General features: G+C 55.7%; 1 protein-coding gene across 4 annotated transcripts in view; it reads left to right on the forward strand.

Moving 5' to 3' along the window:
* The window catches only part of HSPA12A (heat shock protein family A (Hsp70) member 12A), a 160,797-nt gene that overhangs the window by 84,550 nt on the left and 64,103 nt on the right, over nt 1-12,144 (forward strand). Inside the window, exon 1 of one of the 4 annotated variants that reach the window (XM_077877492.1) lies at nt 9,979-10,169. The exons of the other annotated variants lie outside the window; for them this stretch is intronic. Coding sequence (XP_077733618.1) covers nt 10,127-10,169 — 43 coding nt within the window. The 5' untranslated portion in view covers nt 9,979-10,126. Of the gene's footprint in view, nt 1-9,978; nt 10,170-12,144 lie in introns of those variants that run through there. 4 annotated transcript variants of the gene reach the window in all.

Raw genomic sequence — 12,144 nt, forward strand, 5'->3', positions numbered from 1 at the left:
GTGAGTAAGTCATAGGGTGAGAGGTACAACGTAGGGGAGAGAGTGAAAAAACAAAAACAAAAACAAAATACAGATGCAGATGTATCATGGGATAGAATGTACATGAAAATTTTAAACCAAACAGTAGATCTGAAAGAAACAAATGGCTTAAAGCAGCTGCTTAGAATTGGGCCCTCAGGCCAAGGCTGCTTATAATTTCACTGGGCCTCCAATGTTCTCATCTTAAAAAAGTCAGGAATAGTGACACTTCTCCAAGTATTTTATGAGTTAATCAAGAGAGTAGATGTGAGGGTGCTTTGTAAACTGTAATTCTGCATTCTAAGTGGGTGACTTGTTCATTCAGTCAACACATTTCATGAGGCCTTGCTACGTGCTAGGTGCCAGGACACAGTCCAGCACTGCTCTCCATGGCGTGTAGGATAGATAGACTGGGACATTGTCTTCGGATCACACTGCCCAGGTACAAATTCTGACCCTGCCACTTACTGCTTGGGGAATTATGGAAGGCCTCAGTCTCCTTGTCTGTAGAATGGGGACAATGATCTTTCCTCTACATTGCTGTGAAGATCAAATAGGGCAGTAGAAGTAACAGAGCAATGTCTGGCACACAGCAAGTACTTAATATATGTTCATTATTACGAGTGCACACAAGAAGGCCACAGCCTAATGGGGAAAGGCTCAGAGGGGGCCAGAGAAGGCCTCCCCGGGGCGCTGACTTTTAAGGTGATTCAGTTGGATGATATTAAGCAGAGGCAGAGGTGAGGACGGAGGTCAGCAAACGATGAGGCAGGAAGAACTGGTCCTGCTAAAGAATCACAGGAGACAGAGTAGTGTCCAGTTACTGGGTACACTTGTTCAGGTTGTGAACTGTTCAATCCTGGGGGGATATCTTAGACATCGTGGACCTACATGGTTTTTTTGCCTTTTTTTTTTTTTACACCTCCATTTTCTAGAAGAGAAAATGAGTGAGTTATTTTGACTAAGTCAGGATATTATGTTGGTTTCCCAGTGGTTAGAAGTAAAATGTCTTGAGGAAGGCATTCCTTGTTCTAATTGTAAATGTATCATGTGGGTTACTGGAGGCCCAGGAGTGGTGGGATGAGACTGGGTGTGTGAGTGGGATATAGCCAGCAGGGTGGATAGGGCCACATACTGCAGGGCCTGGTAGGCCTAGAAATGAATTTGGATTGATCCGAACTCTAGCGGGGAATCTTTGGAAGATTATGAGCAGAGAAGTCGATCTTGACCACCTTCCCGGGCATCCCTTGGATGAGCTGAAGGAGGCCCAAGAGGGCAGCTGGAGGGCCTGGGAAGCTGAGGAGACATGAAGGGGCTGGTCTGTGCTAGTGTGATGGTGGTGGCCCTTGAGAGAAGTGACACTCATCATGCATTTGTTAGCGAGGAAAAAGGCCAAAGTCAAAGTCACAGGGGAGGAGACAGGATTTTGAAGATATTTTATAGCCACAACCTATTCTTTTTCCTGAATCGCAAAGTCCTTGAAGAACCCCCACTCCTCCATCATCTCGCTTTGGTCAAGATGCCTCTACTTTGTTCCCGGATGGCCTGGAGCACCATCCAGAATGGAAATCCATCACAAGCAAATGGAGGTGGGATGTTGCAGTAAAGGGAGTGAGGATGGGCAGGCCTCTGGGGCCAGGCCTAGGGGAGGTGCAGGTGGGCCGGCGGCCTGGGTGCAGTGGCTCTGCTCGTGTCAGGCCCACCTGCCGCGTGGGTAGCTCTGCTCTGAGTGGACTGTCTGAGCACTCTAGGGCACTGTGTCCATTCATTGTTCTCTCTCCAGAGAGGCAGGCTTTCTGAGGATGCTGGTTAACTTGCCCGGGGCACCCTGCCTGACGCCAGAGCCTTCCCTTGCCCCACCATTCACAACCCACTTCCTGACATGGCCTGGCCACCTCTGCCAAGGGCACCCATAGGAAAGCCACCATTTTGTTTAGTTGCTAACCAATGGAGACTTGGGAGTTTGATTCTTAGTCTGGGTTCTAAGGGCCTTCAGCTGGGCTTTAGGATGCTGAAAGCTTGGAACTGTATGGTGGGGGTGGTCAGTGGCTACCCTTTCCCCAGAATAAAAGCAGAGTCTTTCTGGCCAAGAATATAAGTTTTGGCTGTTTGGCTTCCTCCAAGCTTAGAACATAGTGCCTGGTACATAGTAAAACCTTGTACATATCTATGGAAGGAGTGAATGGATCTCATGATTAAAGTCCTTATCAAATCATTCTTCCTTAGTCTATGGCTTTCAGAAGTGAAGGACATCTTTTCATGGGCTCTTAGCGAAGACTTAATGGTCCCTCTCCACTTTATGGGTGAGACCCAGAGACAAGCTCTCACAAGCCTGAGCTCAGGAACCTGGTGACCTAACAACAGATCACCTTTCCCTCAGCCCGGTGCTGCCTTCCTCTATTCTCCATGCAAATGCTGTGACCAGGGCCCTTTCACCAGGAGGAAGACACACAACGGTGCAGACCAGGGGGTGCAGCACAGCCTCGCACATCTATGTGGGGTGTGCCAATGTTCTGTGGTGGAGTAGAACCATCCAGACAGGCCACTCTAGGATGGCAGGTAACCAGGCAGCACCAAGGTAGGAGAGATTTGATTTTTTTTTTTCAAGGACTTTTCTGGGCATTTGAGACTACAGGTGGCTGGATCTGCTCAGATTTATCTTTGCCTGGGGCAGAATGCTCTCTTTGCCTGGGATAGAATTCTAGAAAGGTGGAGGGAAGGGATCCTGGGGGTCAGCATCACAGGGATGCCTCAGTCTGCACTCTGCAAGGGCCAGACATCACTAGTCATCACCGTATTCATTTCCGCAGAGCTAGAAAGGGCCCGAATACTTTCTCGTGTCCCTGGCAGGCAGTCATCAGCAATCAAATGCAGTTAGCCTCCTGCTGGGCCTTTGGCAGGGGGGACACTGAGAGCCCAACGGAGCTGAGAAGCAGGGGGTTGACCATAATTGTATGGCTTTGAACAAGAGATTCAGCCTCTTCCTTTGAGCCCCTGTTGCCACTCCATTATTTATTTGCTTGGCCACTCATTCATTTCTTCAAGAAACATGTATCAAGCACCTATTGTGAGCCAGGCACTGGGCTACAAGCTCGAGAAGATGCAAGAAGTAATTTTTCTCTGTGACATGAAACCTTTTGGCTCTAACAATCTACAGTTAGTTGCAGCTCTTGCAATATAGATAGCTCTCCTGGCCACGCGATCATTCCAGTTTTCCTTCTCTGACCCGGTCTCTCATCTCACTCTGCTCTGTCCTCCTTCATATGTGGCTTCCAGAACGTCCCATCTCATTAGGAGCCAGGAGCTTGCAGAGCCAGAGCTGAGACTACGGCTGTGAGAGTGGCCACAGACGTTTGCTCTGCTGTTTGAAATACTTGGAAAAAAATATTTGGATGACCCTTCATTACCTGAGCAGGCATTCCTCAAGTTTACATTGCAGGCCTGAGTGATTGTGCTATTTTGAGAAATAATTTCCTGTGGAACTCGAATGTTTCTCCGGGAAGAATCATGTGGCAACCCATGTTGTGTATGTGAAGTGTGTTTTGGAATGCTAACGGAGAGGCTGATTCACACCAGATGGGGTGGAAATCTAAGGGAAAAGGATGTATAAACTGGATACCACGATTGAGCTCTGAGTTTGGATTTTTAAGATGTATTTGACCTATTGCCTGGGATTTCCCTTAAGTTTTTTTTTTTTTTCTTTAAGACTTATTTAATTATTTGAGAGAGAGAGAGTGAGAGAGAGCATGCGTGTGCTCATGAGTGGGGGGGGGGGAGCAGAGACAGAGAGGGAGGGAAATCCTCAAGCAGACTCCCTGCTCAGCATGGAGCCGAAGCAGGGCTTGATCCCAGGACCTTGACCTGACTCGAAATCAACCGACTGAACCACCCTGGTGGCCCTCCCTTAAGCTTTCATGTTGTCTTAGCTCATCTGAATCTTGATCCTGTTATAAAGGAGTCACTTTTATGATATTCACTTTATAGACAAAATTCTGGTGGCGTGTCATAAAGATCCAAAGCAGCTTTTACCGGAGGCTTCCTGCATAGAAGCTCAGATTTGGATTAGTATCAGTGTTTCTCAAAATTAAAGAAAACTTTTTTTTTGTGGGACACCTGGGTGGCTCAGTGGTTGAGTGACTGCCTTAGGCTCAGGGTGTTATCCTGGGTCCAGGAATCAAGTCCCACATCGGGCTCCCTGTGAGGGAGGGCTCCCTACTTCTCCCTCTGCCTATGTCTCTGCCTCTCTCTCTGGGTTTTCATGAATAAATAAAATCTTAAAAAAAAATAAACCTTTCTTTGGATAAACATTTTTTTAAAAAGCCACTCACCCCCGTATCTTTCATGTGTCTTTTACCTACCCCCCAATTGTTTGCCTAGATCCATTCTGTAATTTATGATACACAAGGAATAGGCATTTTTGTGGTCCCATTTTGCGAATTAAATAATAAGTCCTATTTACTGTGGCATAGGTAGCCCAACTCTATGCTGAGTGTTTTACATATATTATCTCGCATATTTATCCTGCCTACGATTATCAACCTCTTCTACAATGAAGAAATAGACCCAGACGGGTGTGCCCTCGGGTCACTTGACGGGGGCAGGGAATGACTCAGCCCAGATTTGGACATTGCCTGGGTCCCTGGCAATTTGGACCCACAGCCTGGGTCCCTCTGGTCCTGACTGACTCCATGTGACCCCACACTCTTCTCCACTCTACTTGCTTGTGTTGCACTTGTCCTGTCCTCTCTTGCTGCATCCTCAGGATCAGCAGCTTCAGTGGCAGATCCATCAGGAGGGGAAGAGGGTCCATCTTTGTGTGGGGCCTGCAGAATAAGGAGGGGACTGTTGTAGGGAGTATCTGTGGGTGGGGGAAGAGGAACTCAGAGAAAATGAGTCAGGTGAGGGCCTGAGGCTGAGGGGCTCTTCCTTTTTAGATTTAACTCTGCTCCAGGCACTATGCCATGGTCTGGGGGCTACAGTTGTGGACATGGCCAACTGTGGGAAGCTGGCAGCTGGAGGGGGAGATGGACCACCTGACACTGGAAAGACCTGAGTCCCAGTCTCAGCTCTGCAGCTTCTCAGCTGCACCTTTCTGGGGCTCCATTTGTCATCTATACAATGGGTTAATACTAATAGTCACCTAGAGCTGTGATAGCAGTGTGATAGCAGGGCATGGGGAGTCAGGCCCAGAGGACAGAGTCGGGGCCTCATGCTGTCTTGGAGGGCCAAGTGGTTTCCTGGAAGAAATGACATCTAAGCTGTGACCTAGAGGAGGAGAAAGATTTACAGAAAAGGGGTGGAGAATGTGCTTCCAGGGAGGTGTTGGTGTTTTGGAGACGTGAGGATAGCCCCATGTGGCTGGAGTGACCAGCACGAGGGTACTGGAAGTTGGTGACTTGGCTCTGGGCTGGGCCCCTTTTGGGGACTCAAATGACCAGCTGAGACGGACTGAGGTTGGTATGAGAGGAAGTGGGGACGTTCTCGCTGCCCACCACCACAGACCACAGCCTGGGTCCCTCTGGTCCTGAAGGTAGAGAAGAGATCCTACGGACTGTGCTGAAGGGGGTCCACATGGAGTACTGTGAAGGGGGAGATTGGAGGGGGGCTGCAGGGGACTTGCTGCAGAGTGACCTCCCCCCCGCCCCCCGCCATGAGGATGGATGTGCTCTAAAATGGCCATGAGAGCCGCCAGGAATCAATGTGATGTCCTCACGGTGGACTTGGTCCTCCCAGCTGGATGAAGCCTGTTGTGCTCCTGTTTCACTGATGGAACCAGTCCAACCACCGTCAAGCATTTATTGGGCACCTGCCATGCACCGGGCACAGTTCTAGACCTGGGGATACAGAGGTGAGCAGCACAATCCAAGATCCTACTCTCATGGAGCTCACTTTCCCGTGGGGATGAGATAGCAGTCTTAGAACCATCTGTGGGGGGTGGGGGGGATGGCATTTCCCAAAGTGAGTGAGGGAGCGAGCCTTGTGCATGTCTTGGGGACTGTCCTAGGCAGGACCACTACCTATAGCATAGGCCCTGAGGTGGGGTGAGATTTGGCATGTTCTCATGGATGGCATGTGTGTTTGGGCGTGAGGGATGGGAGAGTGGAAGGAGATAGAATTAAGAGGCATCAGGAGGCCAATTCACATAGGACCTGGTAGCAGAGGAGTGATGAGATCTCATGCTGCTATTGGTGAGGAGACTATGGGCATCAAGGAGGGACAGTGGGAGCCCTTCCCTCGGTAGTGACAGGGACAGGCCATGCTGTTTGTGGTCAGAGGAAGCCTGCACAGGTGTCTCGACCTTTGTGTGCTTCCATCTGCTCTGCCATAAAACAGCGAGGACTGCCACGAGAAGTAGGTGAGGCCAGGCATGCAGACGCCCACCTAGGCCCCCGGCTGGCTGAGTGTGTGCTCACCAGGGTGATTTCTAATTAGTGTGATAATTGGTAAAGCCCTGAGGATAAACCCCAGGCGGAGTGTGCACTGCCCTTCCTGCTCCCTGAAAATCAAAACTGTCTTCTGCTCTCTGCCCGCAGCATAGGGCCCACATGTCATTCCCCATCGTCCTCACGTGCCCTCATGTCACTGCAGCTGGGTGTCAGCAGAGAGGGCAGATGGCCCTCAGGCCTTCCCACCGTAGGTGGCAGGAGGGTGGGGACTGCGGGGTTCCTGCTAGTTCTGACAGGCTGCCAAGGCCAATGTCTTGATGCTGGGGGCCAGGAGCCTGATGGAGAGGGACAGGGTGCCTTGAGGACACTAAGGATGGGCACACAAGCCAGGATGGTGGTGACGGGGGAGGAAAAGCTTCCTGGAGTGGAGAGGTTCATTCCGAGTTCTCCAGGTGGCTGCTGGTGTCAGAATGAGGGCGAAGTGGTCCAAACATCAAACACATTTTAAGGCGTTTGGAATCCTGGCATACAAGAGGCAGAGGTGGGTGTGAGGGATTGAAAGAAGTCATGAGGGGTGAGGGGAGATGGAGCAGCGAGGTGGGTGGGCAGGGCAGACCAGATTCACGGTAAATGGACAGACAGCTGGGACAGGGACGAGACACCAGCAGGGTGGCCCTGTAGACACACAGGCAGTGAGACACGATGGAATGTGGACAAGTGAAGGTGGAGGAGGAAACGTCCACAGGCAGATGGACAGCGCTTGCCTTGGAGATTGACCAAATTCAGACAGACACAAATAGGAGTGAAAGCCGATGCCCTGGTGTGTGGCTCGGTGGCTTGTGGGCAATGCTGCCTTTACAGGGATCCTGCAGTCAGGAGGGAGGGCGGCAGAGGATGAGCTGGCTTTGGCAGGATGGGAAGGGCCCGGGAGCTGCCCTGGGAGACTCTCAGGAGGTCTGCAGCCCCAGAGGAAGGTCAGCCCTGGATGTGAAGGTGGGCATGTCTGCAGATAGACAGAGGAGGCTTCTGAGTGCTGAGCTGCGACGCAGCAGGGTAGGAGGAGAAAAATAAAGACGTGTGAGTGTGTAGATTACTATGGGAGACTGGGAGGTAGGGTGGGGGCCTCCGACTGGGGCCCTGAAGGATGCCTGGAGGGGGGCAGGTAGACCAGGGAGGCAAAGAGGGCATCCAACGTGGAGACAGAGACTGTAACCATGCCCGAGGAAGGCTGGTGGAAGAAAGACTTCTCGGGAGAGAGATGCCAGACGAGACACGTTGTCAAAGGTGTTGAACATTAAGCTGAAGAGTTAGGGATTTTCTTGTAGATGACGGGAAGCCCAGCATGGTTTTGAACGCAGACTTAATCAGAACTGTGGTAGATAGGGATCCCTGGGTGGCGCAGCGGTTTGGCGCCTGCCTTTGACCCAGGGCGCGATCCTGGAGACCCGGGATCGAATCCCACGTCAGGCTCCCAGTGCATGGAGCCTGCTTCTCCCTCTGCCTGTGTCTCTGCCTCTCTCTCTCTCTCTCTCTCTCTCTCTCTCTCTGTGACTATCATAAATAAAAAAAAAAAAAAAAAAGAACTGTGGTAGATAAAAAACTCTTTCTGGCCTCAGTGGTTAGGTACGAGTCTGTGTGACCCTGGTGCTCAGTGGACACATGCTGGTGGCTGTCTTTGTCCTCTTTGCCTCGATCCATGTGGCCTCAGCCTGGCCAGCCTCCCTCAGCAGAGATACAGGAGCAGAACTGGGAAGGCAAGCTAGGAGCCTTGATGCAGGGTTAGTCTCGTCACCTGGGCGACCGCCTAGATCCTTTCTCCGGCCTGCATTTGGGTGCCGTGTGCTCTTGGCCTCTGGGCCGTGTCTTGAGTCTGCTTCTGAGATACTGGGGTATTGTCTCAGCAGGCAAGTAGTCCTGGTAGGGGGGCACTCTGTACAAAAACAGTGTTCTGTACCCTGGGAGTGTCCGTCATTGCCCACTGTCCTGAACAACCGGCCATTGTCCACTGTAAAAAGGTGCCTGTGACTTAATAATATCTAATACTTTTTGGGGATCCCTGGGTGGTGCAGCGGTTTAGTACCTGCCTTTGGCCCAGGGCGCGATCCTGGAGACCCGGGATCGAATCCCACGTCGGGCTCCTGGTGCATGGAGCCTGTTTCTCCCTCTGCCTGTGTCTCTGCCTCTCTCACTGTGTGCCTATCATAAATAAATAAAAATTTAAAAAAATACCTAATACTTTTTGGACTGCTTACCATGTGCCAGACCCCCAAGCAGTGCATGCTACGTGCATCAGCTCATCTAGCCTTCTTCATTCTTACGAAGTGGGTTCTCACCTACCCATTTCACAGATGAAGATATTGAGGCTCAGAGAGATTAAATATTAGCTCATGGTCTCATGTACAGCCAGAGACTGCGTGTTGTGGATTTTTAATTCAGGCAGACAGAGAGCCAGTTTATCCTTTTAACTCATTACCCTAACATCACTCTCTGAGCAGAGGCTGGTCTCTGGGCTCTCCCGGCAGCACCCTGTTCCCCCTCCTCCATAGCCTGGTTGTAGGATGAAGCCTCTATTCTGTACCCTTTGAGAGCTGTGGCCCATCTCTGGGTGTGAGGGGCAGCTGGTCGTTATCCCAGCTTGGTCGCTTACTTAATACGTCTGTTCTAGGGATCATCCCTGAAATCCCTTAAACCTCAGTTTCCTTCTCTGCAAAATGGGGACCACTAGTCCCCAGCTCTGAGAGTTATGCGGAGCAAATGAGATAAGGCTCTTAAGCACTTAGCAGAGGGCCAGGCATAACGGAAGGGCCCAGTAACGGTGGTCCTTGGGGTCTCATCACCACCCTCATCGCCTCCTTGCACAGCGGGCCCCGGAAGCCACCCGGCCAGCGGCCAACAGGTGCCCGTGGCGCGGAGCCAGAGGACAGGGAGGATGAATCATTGACCGCCGAAGCTCTGCATTATTAATGCCGTTATTCTCAGACTTTTCACGAGGGCCGGGTTGGGAACCCATATATGGAAAAGCGCGACTGCAGCCTCCGCGGCCAGCGTGGAATCCCGCGGAGTCCCGGCCGCTCCGGGTTCGTCCGCGGTGTGGCCCCTGCCCGCCCTCCCGGGACCCCGGGGGAGAGAGACCCGCCGTGGAGGCCGGGGCGGGGTCCCTCGGGAGAGCGCGGTCTCCCGCGGCGCCGGCTGCGGGGCTTCGGCCCGGGCTCCCCGCAAGAGCGGACGCGCGCGGGGGCGGCGGGGACCTGAACCCCGGCCCCGCCGCTCGCCCAGCCCTGCGCCCTCACCGCGCCGGCGTCCGCCTGGCGACCCGCCCCGCCCCGCCCGCTCCTCGGCGGCGACCGGCGCGGGGGCCAGCCCCGGGGAGGAGGGGCCGGACCCGGAGAGACGCGGCGCGGGGCGGGCGGGCGGGCGGGCACACTCCGAGCGGGGCCCCGCGCCGGCCTCCCCCTGCCTTCCCCCCAGGCCGGGCTCCGCGGGGCGTGCGCCTGGGGGCGGGGCCGGGGGCGGGGCGTGCGGCGGGGGCGGGGCCGGGGCGGGGCGGGCCCGGGAGGAGCGCGGGGAGGAGTCCGGGCTGCGGCGGCGGCCGCGTCACAGCAGTGCTCCCGCTGCCCGGAGCCTCAGACCCGGCCCGAGCGCCGCCGAGGACGCGGACGGGGACCCGCAGGGGCTCGGGGGCTGCGCCGGAGGTTCCTCTCGCGGGCGGGGGCTGCGCGACCATGGCGGACAAGGAGGCGGGCGGCGGCGACGCGGGGCCCCGAGGTGAGCCGGGTCGCGGGTCCTGCGGCTGCGGCGGGCGGGCGGGCGGGCAGGGGGAGCGCGCTCGGCCCCGCGCCCCGCAAGCCCCCCCTCGGGCCGCGGGAAAGTGGGCGCGCGCCCCTGGACATCTGCCCCACTGCGGCGGAGCGGGGGTCCCGGGGGCCGCCTCCGGCCCTTCGGTCACGTGCTGCGCTCCCGGCCCGGGTGCGGACACTGCGGCGAGAACCGCAGCCCCCGCCCGAGCGCCCCGGCCACCCCCGCCCCGGGCGGCGCCGCCTGCGGGGCCCCTTGCGGTCGGGTGCAGAGCCCCCTCCCCACGGGTGCATCCCCTGCGCCCTGAGCGGGCGCCCCGCGGGCCGAGGGAAGGGCCGGCAGCCCCAGCGGCTCGTTTCCGTGACTCAGCGAGGCGGGGGTGGGGGCCTGGGGCCAACCGCGGGTCTGGAGCCGGCCCCTCGCCCCCCGGGTCGGGCGTCCGTGCGAAGTGGGGGTGCAGCTCCGGGCTGGGCTGCGGCGCGCGGCCCGCCCCGCCCATCCCCGGGGACTCTGCGGGCCTGGGAGGGAGGAGCGGCGGGGGCTCCGCGGGCCCCTGGTTGGCCGGGGCGGGGGGGAGGACGGCGGCGCCGGGTGCGGAGGACGGACGCTCGCCTCCTGCCAACGCGCCGTGGCCGCTTTCTGCGGGGAGCGTGCTTGGGGCTCGGCTGGGGCGGGGGTGCCGGGGAAGGACCGGGAGAGGACTCGGGAGCGGGGGAAGAGGAGGAGCAGCGCCTGGAGCACAGGGCTGTAAATCATGGTTTCGCCCGCGGAGGAGACGGCCTGGCCGGGATCGTGGGTCCCAAGTGGGGAAAGTTGGGCGCACGGAGGCGCCGCGCGTCCCTGACCTCGGGGGCTTTTTAGCAGGAGCAGCCGCTGGAGGGGAGCGTAGCCGGGTGGCTTCCGGCGAGCGGCAGGTGAAGCCGCCTGGCGAGGATGAAATTAAAATGCCTAGGACGTAAGGAAAATTCATCCAGGAAAAGCTCTGCCGGGGACCTCAAAGCTGGGGAAACTGAGTCCAATGGCAGCGCAGCCACCACGGGCGGGGTGCTTGCAGTCTTGCAGTCTCGGGCCGGGCCCCCGCCCTCTGCTGCGCTCTGAGAGGCACCTGCCCCCTCCCCAGCCCATTGTTCCTGCAGATCTGGGAGGTGCCTCCCCACTCGGCACTGCAGTAGTGGGGGAGTGCGCGGGGGGGGGGGGGGGCGGTGAGGGGGATATCCTAACGGGGCTCACTCTTGGGAGGGGCCTTGGAGAGCCCAGGCCAGAGCTCTGGCTGGGCCCTAACACGCATCCAAATCTGCCCCCGCCCCTGCCTTTCCCCAGCTGGCAAACGCCGGCAAGGGGCTGGCGGCTTTGTCTGGATATCACTCAGCAACTGGATTGATTCATTACCCCCCCCTCTCCCCGCCCCAGCTTTTTCTTTAAATTGGAAAAAAAAAATGTAGGATGATAGAGAGGGACATCAGATTTCCTAAGCCTAAGTTAGTGAACCAGTTTCTTGCTTCTCATGCTGGGATACATAGTGGATGGCTGTGTTGAATGCAAGGTTGGCCATAGGATGTGTGAAATCAGAAGAGCGATCAGGGATGTGCTTCCCCCCACACCATTTGTCTTGCAAAATGGAATTCAGCACCTTTAGCCTACAGACACATGCACACAGAGGCGCTGTGTGGTTGTCTGTCCTCAGGCTGGGAGAGCTCCCCATCCAGGATGGGGAAGCACATGCTGGGTGTGCTGGGCCACCTGCCACTGTTCGCCTGTGTCTATTCTAGAGTGTTTCTTCACTTCCAGTGATCTGCAGTTCAAGGCAGCCTGTGAGAATATCCAACACATGGACTTGGGACACAGAGCAGGCTGTCCCTGGCAACTTGCTGGGTCTCTCTTGGTTCCCATGCCTTCATCTCGAAAATGGGAGATATTAATAGTATCTCACAGGAGCAGAGCCTGC

This window comes from Canis aureus, chromosome 29 (genome assembly GCF_053574225.1).
Source record: "Canis aureus isolate CA01 chromosome 29, VMU_Caureus_v.1.0, whole genome shotgun sequence".
Lineage (NCBI taxonomy): Eukaryota > Metazoa > Chordata > Mammalia > Carnivora > Canidae > Canis > Canis aureus.